Here is a 23,693-nt window from a genome sequence, read left to right as displayed (position 1 = left end):
AATACAGACATAAATACAAACGAAAAAATGACAAAAATGAAATAGATATAACTATAGATACAAATACAAGACATAAATACATGCCAAATTTGAGAAATAAATACGTAAATACAAGAGACTGATGTAAATACAAATGAAGAAATAAAAAGAAAGAAACATGTAAAAGAGATAAATATAGATATAAATATAAGTTACAGATATAAATGCAAATGAAAAATGGAAAAATTAGAAAAGAGATAAATATACATGTAAATAAATACAAATAAAAAAAATAAATAACAGATAAATAGATATAAATACAAATTAAAAAATAAAAAATGAAAAAGAGATAAATACAGACATAAATGCAAGTTACAGACATAAATAAAATTAAAAAACAAATAAATAAATATGACAAAGAAATAAATACAGACATAAATACAAATAAAATTTAAAAAATACAGATACAAATACAAATGTAAAAAAGAGATAAATAAAGATACAATTACAAGGATTCAACACATACTTTCTAAATGTGTTTTCCTACTTATGTAATAATTCATATGCTTATTTTCTTTAATGTCATTTTAATGTTATTTAACTACGTTTTGTCAATTGCGCGGTTATCTTGCCATACAATAAAATGACAGTAGATGGTATTTTGGCGAGATGAGTTCCAGGATTCGTCATGGGATAACCTGACATTCGCGTAACAGAAGGTAAAAGTAAACAAAATATTAGGAATCTTGGTTCCAAGATTAACGTTGAATATTGTTAAATATTAGCTTCTGTATTAAAACAACTTTACCTTGGCGTTAAAATAATGTAGGGAGAGTTGACGGAGATGCTCCAGGATGGATGTAACTTAGTCGTACGGTAGTTACTATGAACAAAATGTTTTTATCCAATGGCGGGTACTTCAATTTGTGTCATTCAAGCAAGCGTCCTCATGTATGAGCGATGGAACGATGCTGTAGTTTCTTCTGCCGCCGCAGGCATTGCCCTCGGTGCATCATGGAAGGCGAACTATATAGCAACGCATTATCTGTGATGATGATTAATGGGGTAATGGTGGAATGCCGATAGGAGGAAACGGGAATACCCCGAGATAATCTACCACGGAGCATAGTTATTGTCCACCACAAATTCCACTTGGACTCACCGGGATTTGAACTCGGGTTACCAGCGTGGAAAGCCAACAATTTAGCCGTTCCGCTAACAGTGCGCCTGAACAAAGTATATCTAATAGTATTAGTACACAGAGATAGACAGGCAGACAATATGCTGAGAAGAACTTTTTGTGTATCGATAATGACGAAAATACTCATATTTATTTCAATAAAAATTTCTAAATCGATTTTTCTTGCTGCAATACTTTGTTTTACAAGTTTGCAATTCATTGTAAAGTATCAGATAAGCCAATTATAATGTTATTGCTAAAATAATCAGCTATAAATCAGTCTTATCACAATTAATGTAATCTTACAAACAGTTTACATCAAATACATCTATTGTTAACGTTTTCGCCTAAAACGGCATCTTCAGACAAATAGTATTTGATATCATGTGAAAATTATGGTATGAAAACACTATTTGTCTGAAGATGCCACGGCCACTTGTGAAAACACAACGAAACTGACAACCAGTGTTGCCAATTTATCAACTTTGTCGCTAAATCTGGCGACTTTTACCTGTTTTTGGAGACAATTTCGTTTAGCTTTTAAGTTATATTGCTGAAATAGGTATTTAGCGACTTTTGCAGCACTCTCTAGCAACAAAAATAAAAGTTTTCTCTATTGGTAAGGAATCTAGCTACTTTCGAACTATTGTTTAGCGACTTTCCGTACATTTCAGTTGACAACACTGCTGACCATTGTCTAGTGATCTGAACCCAATCGTGTTTAGCCACGGACTGCCATCACTATGCCTCCTTGCTTATCAATTCCCGCCGATGAGCTAACAAGCACGTTACCAGGGTCAAGTCTTATTTGCCGCGCTCTGTAGAACTCGTCATTGTCGACATTTGAACTCCGGTCTGCGGTCGTCGAAAGACAGAGCTCTGCCAACAGCCACGAAATCGAACGCTGGAGTGTCTCTTCAACGTAAGTAGTGCTCAAAATTGTCCAGAGATAGCTTTCAACGCAAATTAAAACTCGCAAAAAAGCTAGCAGATCGTGCATTTTTACGATATCGATGAGGAGTTTGGAGTAAACCATTTGACAGTCACACGAAAGCGATGAATGACAAGTCTTTCGAGTTAACGGTCCGTTTAGAAATTAGAGATGAAAACATAAGAGGTGCGTCTCACCTTGGTGTCTTTTGCATAGTAGAGCTTGTGCCCCTTGAGCTTGAAGTAGCGCCGCCGCCATCGCTGGAAGGACCAGGTCTGCTTCATCAGGAAGCCCTCCTTGGTGGCGGCCTGCAATAGGAATTTCCACTTCAACATTTTCAACTACAGAAATTTACCAACTTGTATAGTATCCAGTACAGCTCGTCATTCCTTTCTATTTAATTCTTCTACTTGCATATTTTATCTTCTATCCTCTCTACTTGACTAGGTCGCGATTCCGGATAGCTTCGACTTTCGTTGATCTGACACAATTCTTTATCTTTCTGACCATCCCAAACTATAAATCGCAACTGTGCACAGCTAGTGGGGAAGCTCTTTAAGAGACTTTTGTGGCTTAACCTCAGGGACGTCGCTAGGGGGGTGCGAAAGGGTGCGCAAGCACCCCATAAAAAATCGGAGCACCCCTTTCCGCACCCCAAAGGGCAATTTATTTTAAAAAATTCTAGACATAAGATATTTTGAAGAACAAAAACAAACAAAATTTCTTGGATGTGAGAAAACTACGTCCCTTAATGTATTTTAATGGATATGATGAACAATAATAATAATAATAATAATAATAATAATAATAATAATAATAATAATAATACGTAGTAATATTAATAAACAGATGTATAGTATGAGCGCAAGTGCATGAGAAAACATTTTGGATTTTTTATGTACCACATTTTTACAACTCGCACCCCATTTTTAAATCTCGCACCCCATCCGCACCCCCCTTGCCCTGATCCTGGCGACGTCACTGCTTAACCTACCCAGAAAATTTGAGTTACATCTAGTAACAGTATAAGTTCGTAATAATGATGCATCATAACACTTGGTTTCACTCCGATCCTTCCATATATTAAATTACTGTTTGCAGTCATACCACTGCGGGAGGCTTGTGGCAGAAGCCTCACTGAGAGGCGCGATCGCCTCGCTCACAGGCAACGGCATTCGCTGGGGAAGCTGGGGAGAAGGGGGTGTCGATTCGCTAACAGCGTATTCCGAATCTCACCGGACCGGTGGACAACAATGACGTCACGCTGCAGCGAAATAGGAACAAAACTGCTGGAAGTTCGATGGCTGTCATGGCGGCTGTACAAGTTGTTGTTTGTGCTACAATAGCAAGATTTTACGAAATTTCCGTACTGTCATCTCGTTCAAAGAAAAGCGAGCATAAACAATTTATTTCTTGAATCAGTAGTAATAACTGGTCCGTTGACATGTTCGCTCATAAACCATTAACATATTGTTTTTTATGTTGTGCTCATTACAAACAATACAGCAGAACTAAAGCAGAACACACCACCACGACACAACAGTGAACGATGTCATTCGTTTGCTAATTCTCGCCCTATACATCTCGTACTGTCATCTCATTCAAAGAAGAGAGAGCATAAACAATTTATTTCTTGAACCGGTAGTAATAACTGGTCCGTTGACATGTTCGCTCATAAGCCATTAACATATTGTTTTTACGTTGTGCTCATTACATACAATACAGCAGAACCAAAGCAGAACACACCAACAAGAACCAATTAGATTTACTGATGGCGGCTGATGGAGACTGCGACCACCTCTGCAAGCTGACAGAACCGGTGCGACACCGGTGGAGCATCAGTGACGTCATCGTTCAAATTCGGAACACCGTGATGCCATCAGATTGCTCAGCGCTGAGTTTCGGAATACGCTCTAAGACTCAGTAGCAGCATGTGGGGCTAGCCTCAACCGCGATATAATTCGCCGCGCTATGTTAGTTTTCTGTGTTGCGCTACATTGTTGAGTGTTAGTTTAATCAAAAGTGCATACGTGTGTGTGTGTGTGTGTGTGTGTGTGTGTGTGTGTGTGTTTTTTACATATTAATTTTGTGTGAAATGTCTCATACTGAGAAAACATTGAGGTCATTATTTGCAGAATTAAAAGAGAAACCGTTTTCAAGTTGGGCGTATGAAACAAAATGAATTTACAAAGATAGATCAACATCACATTTACATAATAAAATAGCGGATGGAGGAAGACAAAATAGGAAATTTCAATTTTCATGGTAACCTATAAGAAATATCCTTGACTAAAACGGTGCTCTGAGACAACTGAGTTGTACTGTTATACCTGTATTCTGTTTGGGGGTGAAAATGAGTGGCCATCATCTTCAAATATAGCGCAAAAAAAAATTATAGAAAAGCCGAGAAACATTTGCTGTATAAAAAGATACAAGACGAGCAGATTTTTTCAGCCTACCCAGTATTTACACCTTAGCTTCGTCACTGGTGCACACACAGCAAAACTTTATAATCGTGCGTCCTCCTGCAAGTAGAGCTCATAATGGAACTTCGCTAATAAGATACTTACTGGAGCCTTCCGTTATAATCTGGCAGTGACACTGACAGGATAGGCTATTATAACGAGGAGTTGAAGAGTTCTTTCGCGCTGACAAACGAATCTTGCACAACATCAAATCAAACTCTCCTTTTTTCAAAGTTCGCACATGAATAAATATGAGTATTACAACTAACAGTACCTACAAAAAATTGACAGGTGCATGGCTCTACTAAACTGCATATCTTTGCATAGAACTACGTGTGAGTGCGATCACCTGTCGACAGGTGCATAACTTAACTATGCTGCTATCTTTTGACAAACAGCATACGAAACACGGAGAACAAGAGGAATACATGGAGAACACGAGACTTCAAGAAGTACAAGGAGAATACAACTACAAGGGGACTATAAGTTAAAGAAAGTTAAAGAAACGATAAAAAAAATCTGTTCCTCCATTCACGGTTTGAGTCGCTTGAGAAACTTCTTGCCCCAGCAACTAAAACTTACCCTAGTACAAACCCTAGTAATACCGCACTTCGATTATTGTAACTTTTGTTAAGTGACCTAAGTTCTGAATTGTCAGTCAAGTTACAGCGAACTCAGAATATGTGTGTCAGATATGTGTGCAACATCCGACGATATGATCACGTATCACCGTCCTTCACAAGTCTTTCGTGGCTCCGACTTAAAGAACGCAGAACTTTACACTCTTTGTCTTTACTCTATCGAATTCTGCACACCTCAACATCAAATTACCTTTCGCCTCGTTTCTCCTATCTATACTCTAACCACGACGTAAATACCAGATCACTTATCTGTGGCACGCTAAGTATACCTCCTCATAGAACATCTTGTTATTCATCATCTTTTACAGTATCCTCCTCGTGTCAATGGAATTCCTTGTCACAAAGTATTAGGGGCTGCAAGACAATAAACACCTTTAAAAACAGCTTAAAAGATAACCTTATTAGCATTTCACTCCAATCTTACTCATTTAAACTATCACTGACTACATTGTTACTTGATTCTTTAGACATCATCCTGATAGTGCTGTATTTTCAAAATTGTTTCATAATAATCTCTTTCTATTATCTAATATTATTTGAAATATATTAACATTCTATGTATTTTAGCTTAATTCTGCTACACAGCTTATTTCAGTGTCTAATTAATAGTTCATAGTATTTTGTTGTTTAATTCGTATATAACTCTTGTATACATGTAACTCTCACTTAATCAAATCGTTGAATTCTTTGTAAGTTCATGCATATGTATATACACTTTTTGCTGGTTGAGTGGAAGAGAAGGCCTTACGGCCTTAACTCTGCCAGCTAAAATAAATCATTATTATTATTATTATTATTATTATTATTATTATTATTATTATTATTATTATTATAAGGCGAACAAGAGGAATACAAGAAGAAATGGGGAATAAAGGGAGAACAAAATGAATATTACAAAGAGAACAAGGAGAAGACAGTGAGAAAAAGAAAAATACATGGAAAACTAGGGTAAGATAAGGAAAACAAGAGGAAAGTAAGGACAACAGAGGGAATCCAAGAAGAACGAGGGGAATATGAGAACAAGAAAAATGCAAGGATAACATGGGGAATACAAGGAGAAAAATCAAAAGAATACTATAAGGAGAGCAATGGGACGACAACGATAACAAGGAGAAAATAAGTAGAACAAGGGAAAGGCAATGAAAACAAGGGCAAGGCAAGGCAAGGCAAGAAGAAGAAGAAGAGGAACTCAAGAACAAGGGGAATACAAAGATAACAATGACAATGCAAGGAGAAAAAGGTGAATGCAAGAAGAACAGAAGGAAGGCAAGGATAACAAGGTGAAGGCAAGGAGAACAAGGGGAAGACAAGGGTGAGGGGAATATAAGGAGAACGAAGGGAATACATAGAGAACAAGAGGAAGAAATGAGAACAAGGTAAATACAAGGAGAATGAGGGGAAAACAAAAGTAATACAAGGAGAAGTAGGGGAAGACAATGACAACAAGGGAAAAGTAGAACGAGGGGAATATGAGAGCAACAGGAATACAAGAAAAACAACACAAGGAGAACATGGGGAACTCAAGCAAAACAGGGGCATTACAAGAACAAGGTGAATACAAGGAGAACAAGGGGAATGAAAGGCGAACAAGGCGAATGCAAGGATGGGATGTGTGACGTATCAGATACATGAAATTAATAGCACTATCATTACACGAAGCTGATCCTGTACACATCACTCCATATCACTATCACTGGCACTATCACTATGACTGATAATAATGCTATCACTACATATTATATTCACAATTACACCCAAAATGGTTTCGGTTTCAAGCTCCAGTTCTTTCTGCAGCAATACGAATCATGCAACACCCTATCACAGACCTCACATGTTAAAAATCTCGATTGTTTGTCGAATCCACTGGCAACCTTGTTCCGAGAGTATTAATTGATGCTGAGTGAACAACAGAGTTAAGATGATTCCACAAGAAAAAAAAAATATATATATATATCAGTTATATGTTTGGCATAGCTACTTTTTCATTAACGGTATGCGTCTACCTGCCGATACGAAGTTGAGTTCGTGAGTGGGTTCGATTCCCACTTGGACTGATTACCCGACTGGTTTATTTCCGAGGTTTTCCCCAACTATAAGGCGAATGTCATGTAATCTATGTCGAATCCTAGGCCTCATCTCGCCAAATACCATCTAGCTATGACCAATCCCATAGACTCTATATAAGCTAGTTGATACAGCGTCGTTAAATAACCAACCAAAAATGCATCCTTATGTCAAATTGTTCGCAACCATTGTCAAACAAGTGACCTTCTTCGCAAATTCACAAGCTTCCCCTCATTTTAACATAGTTAAAACCTAACGATAATAATATTAGGTTGATGTGCAAGTTCGTAGCGTTTTTGTTCGTCATCACAACACTGCGTTGTTAGGAGATTGTTTATCGTTTGTCATTTGTCATTTGTTATCTGGAGTGTTGTGCTTGTAAATATGCCTTGAATTTTACGCATTTGAAGAAAGTTTGTGCTATTTGTGGGCTAAGTACAAGTGGAAAAAAAATGAACACTTTCGATATAGCCTATTTGGATATGAAATTTCTAGGATTAGTATTGGTAATAAGTTGATATCTATTAAGTTTTATTTCCATTCAAGATTTATAGGTTCTATATGGTTTATAAGGATTACAATATTTGTTATCAATCAGAACATAATTTGATTGATAGGGTAAAATTGTATGCCTCGGAAGTTTGAATTGTATATGGGTATAATAAAAAGGATTGCAATAGATATTGCTGGTACAATACCACGTTTTCATTATGATAAATTAATATATTTGACTTGGAAAAGATTCTTGCTCTTGTCATTAAATTATTTATTATTTTTTCAACTCTGAATATAGTGAACATTCGGCTATAGTGAACCTAAATCGTTGGTTCCGACTCGAAAACATTAAAAAGTACATTAATATTTCCGTTTATAGTGGACACTCGCTTCGGTCATAGTGAACCTTGTATCTTCACAAATTCTTATTTGAAGTCGGATCTTCTTGTAAAAAAATTGAAAGAATATGTTGAGAACAACATCCTAAATTTCTTACTCCTTTAGTCAAATGACAAAGGTACGATTAGTGATTCCTAGATAGTGAGCTGTAATGTAAATCCAGGCAACGCGTGACGACTTACCTCATTCCACCATCGAAGGGTTGATATTCTGTTCTCAGGCACTCTACTCTACTGCTATTTCTAATCCTCCACCGTCAAAGGGTTACCTTTTGTTCTCAGAAACATTTCAATTATGACGGATAGCGTCAACATCGAAACAACGGAAAATGAAATTGCCTTCTTTTATTAAAAGGGGACGGACATTATGTCCAGAGGTAAGATTTCGATGGCTTTCAAACTCCATCAACCCTCTCCCAGTTTCCATTAAGTGACCCGGGAAATTCCAAGACTGAGTACACAGTCACACCATAACAGCGTTTGTCATTTCTACCTGATCTGGTGTTACAACAGTGAATGCACTGTATAAAAATGTCGAAGAGTAAGTGTTTTCTTCGGAAGATAAGGCGAATATTATAAGTGACATTGAACGTGGTCTTTCGCAAGCGGACGTGGGTCGACAGCATAGTTTAAGTAAATCAACTGTGAGCAACAATATACAGTATCCACAAAAATGAAATATTTTATTTTCTTATTCACAATTTCATTCATTTATGTTTTTAGGGGAGAGACACTTCGGATATAGTGAACGAAATATGCAAGTCCGCAGAGGTTCACTATATCCGGAGTCCACACCTGTGGAGTAACGGCTAGCGCGTCTGGCCGCGAAACCAGGTGGCCCGGGTTCGATTCCCGGTCGGGGCAAGTTACCTGGTTGAGGTTTTTTCCGGGGTTTTCCCTCAACCCAATATGAGCAAATGCTGGGTAACTTTCGGTGCTGGACCCCGGACTCATTTCACCGGCATTATCACCTTCATCTCATTCAGACGCTAAATAACCTAAGCTGTTGATAAAGCGTCGTAAAATAACCTACTAAAATAAAAAAACTATATTCGGAGTTGACTGTATTCTTCTGTTTGAGTTTAATAAAGGAGCAATGGCAGCTCGTAACATTTGTGCAGTATACCGGGAGAATGGCATCTGAGAAAGCACTGCAAGAAAATGGTTCTGCTTCAACGCAACATCCAGAGAAGACGATTTTATACGTCTGGTGGGATAAAGAATGCGTAGCGTTGTGTACTACGAGTTGCTTCCCAATGTAACCATAATTGCTGACATTTATTGCCAACAACTCAAACACCTTACAGCCTCAACTGAAGGAAAACGATCGAAAAGAACTGCATCATGTTGTTGCAACACGATAATGCACCCCCCACACTCATCAACACCTGCTTAATTCAGAGAAGAAATAAATACATTTAATGTTTACGTAACTATCTTTAAGAAGGGGAACAAGACTAACTGTAGTAACTTTCTAGGAATATCACTTTTGTTGACGTCGTACAAAATTTTGTCCAATATTCTTTTGAGAAGATTAACTCCATATGTAGATGAAATTATTGGGGATCATCAGTGTGGTTTTAGGCGTAATAGATCAACTATTGACCAGATATTTTGTATTCGACAGATAATGGAGAAAAAATGGGAGTATAAGGATACAGTGCATCAGTCATTCATATATTTCAAAAGACATATGATTCGGTTAAGAGAGACGTTTTATATGATATTCTTATTGAATTTGGTATTCCCAAGAAACTAGTTAGATTAATTAAAATGTGTCTTAGTGAAACGTATAGCAGAGTTCGTATAGGTCAGTTTCTGTCAGATGCGTTTCCAATTCACTGTGGGCTAAAGCTAAGAGATGCACTGCCACATTTACTTTTTAACTTCGCTCTAGAGTATGCCATTAGAAAAGTCCAGGATAACAGAGAGGGTTTGGAATTGAACGGCTTACATCAGCTGCTTGTCTATGCGGATGACGTGAATATGTTAGGAGAAAATCCACAAACGATTAGGGAAAACACGGGAATTTTACTGGAAGCAAGTAAAGAGATAGGTTTGGAAGTAAATTCCGAAAAGACAAAGTATATGATTATGTCTCGTGACGAGAATATTGTACGAAATGAAAATATAAAAATTGGAAATTTATCTTCTAAAGAGGTGGAGAAGTTCAAATATCTTGGAGCAACAGTAACAAATATAAATAATACTCGGCAGGAAATTAAACACAGAATAAATATGGGAAATGCCTGTTATTATTCGGTTGAGAAGATTTTATCATCCAGTCTGCTGTCCAAAAATCTGAAAGTTAGAATTTATAAAACAGTTATATTATAGGTTCTTCTTTATGGTTGTGAAACTTGGACTCTCATTTTGAGAGAGGAACATAGGTTAAGGGTGTTTGAGAATAAGGTGCTTAGGAAAATATTTGGGGCTAAAAGGGATGAAGTTACAGGAGAATGGAGAAAGTTACACAACACAGAACTGCACGCATTGTATTCTTCACCTGACATAATTAGAAACATTAAATCCAGACGTTTGAAATGGGCAGGGCATGTAGCACGTATGGGCGAATCCAGAAATGCATATAGTGTTAGTTGGGAGGCCGGAGGGAAAAAGACCTTTAGGGAGGCCGAGACGTATATGGGAAGATAATATTAAAATGGATTTGAGGGAGGTGGGATATGATGATAGAGACTGAATTAATCTTGTTCAGGATAGGGACAGATGGCGGGCTTATGTGAGGGCGGCAATGAACCTCCGGGTTCCCTAGAAGCCAGTAAGTAATGTTTACGTGAATATACGACTATCTTCCTACTCTCTATCATTTTTCTCATAATGTTTACGGGGGAAATCTTCTTGCATAAAAGGTAGATTACACATCATTATTCCCAGACGTGAACATGTTAGCAATTGCAGTGTTACAAAATCATGAAGACTAAAACAAAATCAGGCATTGGCTATCTAGCTGGCTTCTCGAGAACCGGATCCGGGATGGACCTTGCACTTAGGCTCATATTGGCCCATTGTCCGTCCTATATGCAATGATTGCCCCAATAGTCCCTTAAATCCTACTACCCTCAATACTTTACCCATCCAATATTTTTAACTGTTATAGAAGATAAATAAAATAAGGAAATCGTTGGTGGAACGAAAGACCCGAGAAAAAATCTGTAACGTCAGCTTCGTCCACTACAAATTCCATAACGACAAACCGGGGATCGAACCCGGGCCCGCCAGGATGAAAGACCAGCGAGCTAGCGTTGAATCACAGACGTAGCAAATCTGTCCTTTATTAGACTATACGTTAAATCAATTTAATAAAACAGATACAAATGAGAACTGTCACTGTTGATTTCTTTCCTAAGAATATTAAACACCGGTACGTTTTTCATTGATTAGAGAGTGTAGGCCTATAACAACGAAAGTCAATTTATTTTGCATTAAAAAAAAATTTCTTTATCCAACATTTCCTAATAAAATATCCCGTTGCTATATTGATATTTAATGCATAAAGATATACATGCATTCATGTTACCATTGCTAGGAACAAGGAATGGATATTTCTATTTCTTGTTTTAGTTACTCGATGCTGTAGCGACGAGAGGATTTTGTAAACTTTTATTGTTTCGTTGTTCCTAGCAGCAGTAACATGAATATACAGTATAACTTACAGGATGCTTTAAAGCACCAGTAGTTCACCGTTGCGGAGTAACGGTTTGGATTCCTGATCGTCAAACGAGCAGACCCGGGTTCAAATCTTGGTTGGGACAAGTTATCTGGTTGAGGGTTTTTCCGGGGTTTTCCCTGGACCCATTAAGAGCAAATGCTGAGCAACTTGCGCTAGACCCTGGACTCATTTCGCCGGCATTATCACCTTCATCTATTTCAGACGCTAGATAACCATTCCAGTTCATAAAGCGCCGTAAAATAAAATAATTTAAAAAGCACCCGTATCATCCCTTTTTCTCGAAAACTATACATGACACTGGCTGTTCGCACAAAAAAATTTCATTACCAAAATCTATATTTTCTGGGAGAAACCGGAAGTAGGGATAATCAAGATCAACTCTGAATTTTCAAATGAGAACTTTGGTCGTGTAAGGTATCTTTGAACAGAACTTTCAAGAAGAAACAACTTTTACTAAAACTTTTTATTCTTTCATCCTTTATTTACAATCAAAGAAAACAGAAAAATAAACTGCCATGTAGTTTTTGAGAAGAGAGAGCGATACGAATGCTTTGAAACACATTGCATAGTAAACAGGTATTTAATATTAAATTATTATTATTATTATTATCCCGCGCCGTGGCGTAGTAGTCTAAGGCATCCTGCCTAGGACTCGCGTTACGGAATGCGCGCTGGTTCGAGTCCTCGTGATGAAGAAATTTTCTCATGAAATTTCGGCCAGTGCAGTGTATGGGACCGGTGCCCATCCAGCATCGTGATGAACTTGGGGAGCTACGATAGGTAGCGAAATCCGGTTGAGAAAGCCAGCTATAACGCCTGGGGGGATCAACATGCTAACCACACGATACCTCCATTCTGGTTGGATGATCGTCCACCTTTGCTTCCCCATGTGGGCGTGAGGCCTGGAGCCGGCTGGTCGGTCTAGGCCCTTCACGGGCTGATTATTATTATTATTATTATTATTATTATTATTATTATTATTATTATTATTATTATTGTGACAGCCACGTGAGATTCGATCTCACGACCGGCAGAAGAAGGGCAAGGTCGGCCGTAGTTCGGCGCGGAAGTTGCGCGCGCATCTGCTTCCTGGAACATGTGCTATGGCGTAAAGAGGAGAGGAGAGGAGAGGAGAGAGAGCGAACGCGGCAGAGAGGGGAGAAATCCAGAGAATTCGAGAGTGCCATCTCTGGACATCCGTGGAAATTTCTAGCATCGTACAGTTACCCTGAAAAAGAATGAGACGGTTCTTGGTCGTCGGAAGTTAAAGTTCTACAGCGCGGTTCACTCGATATCGACGTAGGGATACATAACATGACAGATAGTACAAGAATTGTTACAAGGACCACAACAAGGACAAGGACCAGAATAAGGATCACGAAGAAGACTGCCATTTAAGGCCAGGATTTCACAACATAGCTCGAGTCCCAAAATATCATTGCTTCACTGTACCGAATGGCAAATGCCTGCTAAGGGATCTACATTCTGGACTGCTGCTATCACTGTCTTGTCTCGGTAGCTCATATAGTAGTGTGCCGGTTCCATTGTATAACCGAAACGTCTCGTGTGCGATCCCAGGTAAAACTTTTTTTTTATTGAGGTGTAATTAATTTGTTCAGAGTTCCTCGACTGTCTAATTTGTCGAAAAATATGGAATAATTTATGCCCAATTTCTGGGTCTTACAAGTGGGCTGAACCTTGTCAAAAAAAAATAAATCTTACTTGGAAGTTAAAAGTATTCTTCCTCAAACAAAAATCATAAGAAACAAAAAGAGACCTGTTAACTTAAAATCTTGTCCACATGCCATCAGCTTCTATTACAGCTCTAAGTCGATCCGGCATGGATGTCACGAGATTGTGGAATAAGTTCTGATCCCCGGCGAGATCTTCCCAGGTGTCAACAACTTGATCCCACAATTCGTCTCGATTTCGAGGGCGTCGGTGGGCATAGGTGGCTATCCTTCTCTTTTTCAATTCCGCCCATAAATTTTCGATGACATTCAAATCAGGTGACTTCGGAGGCCAATTAATGATTTCGATCTCGGGTCTCCTTTGAAACCATCTTTGAATGCTTGCAGCATAGTGCACGGGATGGTTATCCTGCTGGAACAGCAATGTTCCTTCGGGAAAACGTTCTCGGGCGGAGGGAAGGAATATATTTTCCAGAATGTGCTCGTAAGTTTCTGCATTAAACCGGCCATCGATGCGTTCTATAACGCCAGGTCCATCGTAAGACATCCACCCCCAACACGATATGCTAAAGCGCCCCGATCTTTCACGTCGGTGCACATAGCGCTGATCATGTCGGAGACCATCCTCACGATAGACACGGACAGGACCTTCGTAATCACTCGAGATGGTTGTTTCGTCGGAGAAAATTACATTTCTCCAATCGAAATCCACTCGATTGGTAGCGAAGGCAAGACGGTCGACAGCTTGTGCTTCCCCCAATATTTCCATTTGCGCAGCCCTCCGGCTCCTAATACCGCGGTTCCTCAACCTGCTGATCACAGTCTGTGAAGAGCCGGGAAAGTTAGATGCTGCTCTTATTTCGTTAGCAGTCAGAAAGGGGTCCTGTCGAACTGTCTCGAATAAAAGAGCATCCTCTTCCAATGAAGAAATCCGCGGACGCCCAGGAATAGGGCGATTTTCGACCTCCCCAAAATTTTGGTAACGATGAACCCATCTCGCGGCTGTACTTCCAGGAACACCGACCAAACGGCCAGCAGATCTAGCCCCATATCCAGCCTCAACTAGAGCTATAACTCGCTGTCTCATGTCACGTCGGTTCGCCATTACGATGAGAAATGAGAGATGACGATAATACTTTAGTGTAGACAATGACTATTTAACATGATATAGAATTATTGAAATAAGAGGCATCTTGCATAGTAAGAGTTAATAAATCAACCCTAAATTAAATATCTAAATAACAGGATATAACAGGAAGTCCAATTGTTGCGAAACTAATCAAATTAAATCTAATTACATTAAATAAACAAACCCCAAGTTATGACACCACATTGCTACAGCTAAATTGTATGTTATTAACATAAGCATTGAATAGGTCCGTGGTTGTGCGTTGGACGACAAAACCAAACATCGAAAGTTCGAATCTTGCCGAGGAATGTAACTTCTTGCTTTTTATAATGTAAATCAGACTTATAACTACAATCATTCATATTTCTTACATTATTTATTAATATTTATAGCCAACATTGAATTTGTAAAGAAAAGACTTTAGAAATCTCATATGGAATTTGTGATCTGTAGTGACATAAACATAGATTATCTCTCGGAACTTTTCCGTAAAAGTAAATTAAATTCACTCCTTGAAACTGGAAACCTTATTCGTAAGGTCATTTTTCCATAGCATACAAGCTGAAGTAACACAGCCATTGATAAACGTTTTGTACACAGAATTAGACTGAATTCCTATTCGACAGAACCTATAATCAATGGCTTGTCTGACCATGATAAACAAATCCTATGTGTTTCCAATGTCACTGAACAATTTCAAAATATTAATTTAAACACTAAGAAAGGATCGTAATTGCTGTATCTAGTGATTATTTACATTTATGTCTACAAAATGAATCTTGGAAAAACATATATGATACTGGTACTACTGATATTAAGAGTAAATATATTGAATTTTTCACTTAATTTCATAATCACTTCAGTGGATGTTCTCCACTCAATGTTGTGAAAAAATTCAAAAGTTAAAACATGTAGATAACGCAGGAACTTCAAAATCTCATGTATTAAAAAGAAGAATCTATATGTAATGAGTTGCAATGTAATGATCTTCATGTTCTTAAATACTGCAAGAAGTACAATGTAATTTATCAAAAATTATGAAAGAGGGAAATAGAATATATTTGAGTAGAAAAGTACAAAATTCAGATAATGCAATTAAACCTATTCGTAATATTATTAAATTTAAACTTGTAGATATCCTAAGAAAGAAAATATTTTTTCATTAAAACCAATGATTATAAAGTAGAGGATCCCAAATCTATTGCAAATTCTTTTAACGTATTATAGTATATAGTACAGAAATATTATTGACAACTTAAACATTCAAGATTTTGCAAAAGATACTGCAATTGGTTACTTAACAGATGTATTTAATAATTATTATTAATATATGTAATTAGTCAATAACTGCAACAGTGCTTATACATTCAATCATAACATGAATAAAATTGAATGCAAACACGTAGATAAAATAGTTAAAATTAACTGCAGGGGTGAGAATGAAATAATCCAAAGCCATACTTTTAACAAAAATTGTTTTTTGCGAGTGCATTTCTTACACATATGGGAAAGCTATTAATAAATTATTGTAATAATTACTCAACAAATGACATAGCCTAAGGACTCTAAACCTTTGTAAAAGTTTGTCTATTATTATATATTTTTTTAATTTCATTTTAATTGTTAGTTTTTAATATATATGCATTTACATTGTATATATGTGTGTGTATAAATGCATTCATTAGATTAACGTTTATAATATTATAACTTGTAATTTTGTATTGTTTGCGATCATTAACACTTAATCTCAGGACTTTGTAAAACTATATTTCAACGTGACTTAGCTATTTCAACGTTATTTAGACAAAAAAAAATTGTTGTGTAGACTAAGAATCGAACTCGCACTCTTCTACACAACACGCAGAAGTCTTACCGTCTGAGCTATGGAAACGATATGAAAGCTTTCCTTTCTGTGCGGAGTGTCCATCTAGTTATGAAGGTCCATTGTCGATTTAACTACACGATTTATGTATATATTTTTCTTTTATTTACGTAATATTATCATATTTTTGCAGTTTTTTAATTGAATTTCGGAACGATGCTAGTAACAAACCAAATAGCCTGAATTTAAGTAACTCAATATTCGTTATCTTGTGTATCGGTGCTCTGGTCTCCGATCATGCGCAGTGTCTTACATCTGAGACTTAGGAATATTCAATCGTCTCATCTTTTTCCAGGGAAACTGTACATTCTCGTAGCTATGGTTTGGTTATAAATTACGACACGCGAGTGAACTTGAGCAGTTGTTGTTGTTATAGTCGGTGGACAGCAAGCCAGCCAGTCTTGTGTAGCAGTGAAGCCAGCTTCGAGACCGGAGTTCGACTTGAGTGTGTCCGCAGCTGTGTGAGCGTCCGAAGTCCTGAGTTTGAGTGCAGTAGACCTCAGTTGGGGGACCTGAGTTCGAAGGTCTGGGGTTCGAGATACTGTGAACTCGAGTGACTGAGCTAGAAGAACTAGCCAGGGCAAACTAACTGTGAACTGAGAACTGACAGTTCTGATTTGTAAATAGTGCTCTGTGAACATTAGTTAAGATTAACAGTTCATTATTGTTCTCAATAATCCAAGTAAATTGTCACTGTCGTCTGTTGAGTGCAATAACGAATACTGTGTTGCTGTGTGGAGTGCAAATCCCATTGCTGACGGGAGCAGAATTAAATTGTAGAAAGTGATTATTATTGGTGTGAGAATAAAATTGCATTATTGTTTTTATAAAAGTTACATTATTATTATTATTATTATTATTATTATTATTATTATTATTATTATTATTATTATTATTATTATTCTAACGAGTTATTAAACATCGTACCGGTATTGAGTAACATGTTGTATACCACACAACAGTAAACAGATTTTATGCACTCGTTCAAATTGTTACCTTCAGCTTGCGCTTCTGGAACTAAATATTCCACTCGTGAATAAAATCCCACTTGTCATGCGGGCCCAGGTTCGAATCCTGGTTGGGACAAGTTACCTGGCTGAGGTTTTTCCGGGGTTTTCTCTCAGACCATTAGAGTAAATGCTGGGTAATTTTCAGTGCTGGGCCCTGGACTCATGTCGCAGGTATTATCACTTTCCTTTCACTCAGACGCTAGATAACCATCGCAGTTGATAAAGCTTCGTAAAATAAACCAATTATACAAGTAGTATATTACTATTGTTGTCTTCAGTAAAAGAGAAGATTGTGACGTTAAACAACGTAATAGTTTATATAGTTAAAAAGCCGAGTAAAAAATATTCTTTTCAAATCAGAAAGTAAAAATCAATGGACTTCAGGCCCGGAGAGCGTGCAGTCCAGGTAATGAATCCACTACGAGTAACCAATTATTTGGAAATCGGCTAATCGAGAATTTCCTAGAAACCACTAAAATGAGACGAAGCACCATTTGTGCATAAACCACTAACAGCTCTGAAGTCCATAGAAGCGTCAACAAAACTCCGCTAAATTTCATATGATCAAAGCGATACACGAGTATAAATGAACGAGCAACCATCACTCATTCTTTGATTGTGAAGTTTATACCGTATGCCTCCACTTCCATCCCCTAAGCTATTATACAGTGCTGTGAAACTTCATACCAAAACTCATTAAATTCAACCTATAACTGTGTGAAATTAGGATTTTATTAGTTTCTGTGAAGTGCCGAGGAAGGCTGGGTCCATCGATATGGCTCAACGGATCACGTGTGCGGATTTTAACCAAGAGCTCCGTGATTCGATTCCCGGTGTGGTCTGGATGTTTGTCCCTTATCTTGTACTTGTTCTGTGACATCTCTGCGATAGCCCTGCATCATGCTGAGCCCGCCATGTGAGAGCGTCGACGTATGTTGTTGGTATACTGGCTTTCAAAGATACCTGATCCTTACTATCCGATAGTGATCGATAATTTGTTCGTGTAAGTGTGGCTATTTTAGTTATTACTTCTGTGAATAGATGCCGAAGATAGCGGTCAGTGTCGCCAATAGTTTTGAATTCTATTATGCGGGTATATTTATTTCCTACTGGCAATACTGACTTATCTTCGCCATCTATTCATAGAGGTAATATCTAAAAGAAAACGCCTCATTTAGGCAAACAAATTATATCGATCGTTATCGATTAGTAGGAGTCAGGTATCTTTGAACGCCAGTGTAGACTGGTGTTCAAAGATATCTGACCTACGATTTTCTGATCGTGTAAAAGAACTTACTAACCACGGAACAAGTCAGAACCAAAGATATAACTAATTGATAAACTTTGTAATAGTTCCGCTAGTTCCCAGTAGGTGACACTATTATTAGGAAGGATAAAAACGTGTTGAGGAAAATGGTGCTGTAGATTAAGTATAAATTACTCTCATAATTGACAGTATCAGCGGTTTCCATTAACCCTAATGCTCTTTACTATCATTAGAGGGGAGTGAAAATTTGAATTCTATAGTACGGATATATTCATGTACTACTGGCTACACTGACTGTTACCTTCGCCATATATTCATAGAGCTAATAACTACAATACCAGATTTTCAGTTTGGCTTTCGTCCGAAACATTCTACAACACATCAACTGCAAAGAGTCACTGAATTCATTATAAAAGGCTTTGAAGAAAAACAGTATACTGCCGCTGTGTTTCTGGATATTACCCAAGCATTTGATACTGTCTGGCATGCTAAAATTATATAGAATTGGCTTTCCTGACTATCTCACACGCATCATGAAAAGTTTTTTATCTGAGCGTCAGTTCTCAGTACGTATAGATGGCATTAAATCAACGCTTCGTCCAGTTTTAGCCGGAGTACCACAAGGATCCATACTGTCACCACTTCTCTTCAATCTCTTCACATATGACATTCCATGTTTACAACCGTCACACATAGCTATGTATGCTGATGATACAGTTCTCTTTTATTCTCATAGTAACCTAAATACTGCAATCAGCACTCTTCAGACATCCTTACAGGAGCTGTCTAAATGGTTCTCCGACTGGAGATTACTACTCAACATTACCAAGACAGAAGCTAAAATCTTCTCTTTAAGGCCTATTCATAATCCACTTCCTTTGATTCTTCTAAATGAACAAGTTACATGGCTCTCTAGTCAAGAAGCTGTAAAATATTTGGGACTATTATTAGACACGAAACTTACATGGAATGCCCATATAACTCGCATTGTTATACTAGTCTCTTCCAGAATTCGAAAATTATATCCCTTGGTTAATAGACGTTCACAAATTGGATTGGATTGTTCAATGCTACTCTACACCTCGCTTGTACGACCTCTTTTAACTTATGCAGCGCCAGTGTGGGGGACTGCAAATAAGACACACATGCATCGCCTACAAGTTCCCCAGAACAAGTTCCTGCGAACAGCAACAAATGCCCCCTGGTTTGTAATAAATCAACAACTGCATCAAGAATTGGGAATTCTTCCACTAGAACAGTACATCCATTCAATATCAAAATCCTTCTTCAACAAACTTCCTGACGTTCCTGGAGCTGTAACATATAACATTGGAGCAAGATCTTGTCAGCCAGCTAGACTTAAAAGGAAACTTCCTCAAAACATCTTTCTCAGCGATACTGACGACTCTTCATAAATTTAACACGGGAATCATTATCATATTTTTACTCTCATAATTCACAAAATGATTAATTAACTAATTTAAATTACTTAGAGGAGCCTTTAGAGCCAACCTCAGTATGATATTCTGTATGTGATATTCCATAATTTAACAGTGGTCTGTATAGCAAGTTTGCTGGTCGACCAATAAATAAATAATAATAAATAGAGATAATAACTATTTCAAGAAGCTACACTTACACGAATTATCGATCATAATCAAATAGTAAGGGTCAGGTAGTTTGAACGCCAGTGTACGCCCTATATGCGGTGAATGTCTAAAGGCCCGCTCCCACTTAGCGGAATCGAACCGAATCGAAACGTCTGCGGGCGCTCACATCTAGTGGAATCGAAGCGAACCGAAGCATGTACAGATTAAACTGGATCGCATAATGGCTTTAGCACAGTTATGTGAAGAGGCAAAAAGAAAAGAAATAAATATTTTAAACAAGAAAAGGAAATACTGGATATGTGTAGAATTTTCACTTTATTTGACTATATTCTCAGAGGTGAGGCAAAATTCCGTTCTTTAGCGCTGCTTTGGGTTTTAACTTCTACCTAATGTTTCCGTTACCGGTAATTTACTTATTTCGCTTCAAGCATTATCACGGGAGTATTATTATGGTAGTACTTCTGTGTTTTGTCATACAATAACGGATATTATTTAATTGTAATTTTCTGTATAGGCCTACATACTATTTCTTATATATATATATATATATATATATATATATATATATATATATATACATATATATATATTTATATATATAATTTATTTGACAACTTTTGTACATTGGTACTATCAATATTGTGCTTAAATAATTAAGATTTCAACAATATGAGATTTGTGGAGAGGATGACGTCCATTAACGTTCCTCACAGCCTCAACAAATCAGTGTCTTTTCCTCTTGAGGCGACGATCAGTCCGTGCAGGGGGCAAGTTCCGAGGAATCTGGTTGATTAAGCTGTTAGAATGTGTTGACAAAGTTGCATATAACCGTGTGTAGGAAGAATGAATTACAGTCTCTATTTTGGCTAGATCTAGATCTGAATGAAGTGTTTCATTTCTCATGTACCATGGTGCTCCAGTGATTATCCTTAGTGCCCGATTTTGGAATGTTTGAATACGCTTGATTTGACTTATAGAAGCCGATCCCCATAATGAACATCCATAGATCCAAATAGGTTTGAGAAGCATTACATATATTAACCTTTTGTTGAAAAGGGAAAGACAAGAGCTGGAAAGTATTGCTTTCAATCAATGAAGTCTGTATCTACATACTATTTCAGCAATAATTTTCAATAAAGAAATTGCGCTATCAAAAATGGATATGACTCATTTGTTTTTTCCCGAAGACTTCACGAAAACATACGATCATAGCCGAAACGCGAAATTCTGTTCCGTCAGTGGAATAAATATTCTGGCTCATGAATTTTATTCGATTCGATTCGCTTCGACACGCCGCTTTCTGCTATCTTCCATTTAAATACATTGTGAGGATAAATTCTGTTCGATTCGATTCCGCTAAGTGGGAGCGGGCCAAAAGTTCAACGGCCCAGATGACAATCGAGAATCCGACGCTTACAGGAGGGCCATCCTTCTTGGGCCCGGAGCTCCAAGCTCTTAGAACTTAGATCAGCATCGAAAACCCGTACTACTCCCAGACAACACACCAGCCTATTTTTACTATTATAGATGATAGATAAATTTTAACAAACAGAGTCTGGAAAACACGACGTACAGCTTCGAGTACGACTACGAGAGCATTATGCACTACGGAGCGTACTATTTCAGCAAAGGAAAAGGCCAGCCTACGATCACGCCAAAGAAGAAGGGCATCAAGCTCGGTCAGAGAAGTGCAATGAGTAAAACGGATTTCAACTTATTTGAACTGTTGTATCAATGAAGCGAGGTGAGTCAGTGAAGTTATGGTTTTACAGTGTAGTGAATAGTTCCGATCAGTGATAATTTATAGCGTCAATGAAATGTGTTCTATAGTGTCAGTGAAATGTGTTCTATAGTGTCAGTGAAATGTGTCCTAAAGTGTCAGTGAAATGCGTCATAGTGCCACTACAGTGAGTGAGATGAGAGTAAAGTGAAAGACTATTGAAACTTATGTAGGGCCTATACATATTATGTAGGTTGTATTGTCAAATTAGGTATTTTATTTATGTTTTATTATTAATTGTAATTATTGTGTTAAATTGTATTTGTATTCTTATTGTATTGTGTATTGTATAATTGTATTGTGTATTGTAAATTGTATTGTGTATTGTTTATGATTTTATTGTGTATACCTATTGTTTATATTGTGTATACCACTGCCACCGGGTGCTTGCCCATTTGCAGTGTAAATAAATACATACAAATGAGAGGGAAGTGGAGTGTGTTGTGTGTTGATGGAATGAGAGAGAAACGGAAATACCCCGAGAAAACCCCTCTCAAACGTGTTTTGTCCATCACAAATTCCACCCAGATCTGATCAGTGATCGAACTTGGACCTACTGGATTAAAGATAAGCGTTCTAACACTGTAGCCACGTACACGATCTATTATTATTATTATTATTATTATTATTATTATTATTATTATTATTATTATTATTACCGTCATTAAAAGCTGTCGATGTGCTATATGAGATGATTAAACAGCGCAAAACTTCGTTAGAGATGTTTGTCTCTGACGGCATGATGCGTCACGATGTCTGCTGTTTTCGTCTGGCTGTGAACAGTGGCAATTCTTGGAAAATTATTCTGGGTGAGTCCGGCTCAAAACTGAAAATAGTCTTGGACTTTAACTACTTATTGTGCAACACATTTCGTGATATTGTATTTATATTTTATATCAGTAAAATCTAACTTTCGAGGAAAATTGTCTACTTGAAGACAATTTAATTGATTTTCGTCTGCTCAGAGTTTTTAAAAGATGCAATATTTATGTCTAAAGAAAGAAAATGTTCTGTATTGTTAAAAAGTCACAGGGAAGTTGTGAAATCCCTTGGATTACGTGAAATGAATTTATTCTTGGTATGTGATTTTTAGTTTAGGTAAGGATGAATTTAAGGATTAAATAAATGTGACACAGGCAAGATGAATAATTTCTCCTATCCTTTCTATTCCCATTTCTATAGTAAATTCTTCCTTTCTGATTTTTATTTTGTTATTTTTAAAGATTTCTTCATCGAAGATTTTTTAATATCTCTCTTTAACATGTTTTAACATAAAATGTAATAAAAAATCACATGTTCATCAAAGCATATAAATCTACCATTGTTGTTAACGCAGCATAAAGGCCTGTCATCATCATAACTAGGTTTCATAGCCTGTTCCTATGAATTTATCTTCAGGAAGATGGTCCACTCCTGATGTTTCCATCGACGTCTTGGTCATCCCAAACCTCTTGGCTGGTAGTGAAATTCTAATTTTGGA

At 37.3% G+C, this 23,693-nt stretch overlaps 1 protein-coding gene across 5 annotated transcripts in view; it reads right to left on the bottom strand.

The window, feature by feature from the left end:
- LOC138699566 (diacylglycerol kinase eta) overlaps positions 1–23,693 on the bottom strand; it is a 187,237-nt gene that overhangs the window by 157,755 nt on the left and 5,789 nt on the right. For all 5 annotated transcript variants that reach the window (XM_069825559.1, XM_069825560.1, XM_069825561.1 and 2 more), the window contains exon 2: positions 2,288–2,398. In XM_069825559.1, the coding sequence (XP_069681660.1) occupies positions 2,288–2,398 (111 nt within the window). The remainder of the gene's footprint in view (positions 1–2,287; positions 2,399–23,693) is intronic.

This window comes from Periplaneta americana, chromosome 5 (genome assembly GCF_040183065.1).
Source record: "Periplaneta americana isolate PAMFEO1 chromosome 5, P.americana_PAMFEO1_priV1, whole genome shotgun sequence".
NCBI lineage: Eukaryota > Metazoa > Arthropoda > Insecta > Blattodea > Blattidae > Periplaneta > Periplaneta americana.
The sequence above is the reverse complement of the archived record's forward strand: the minus strand, read 5'-3'. Positions and strand labels throughout refer to the sequence as shown.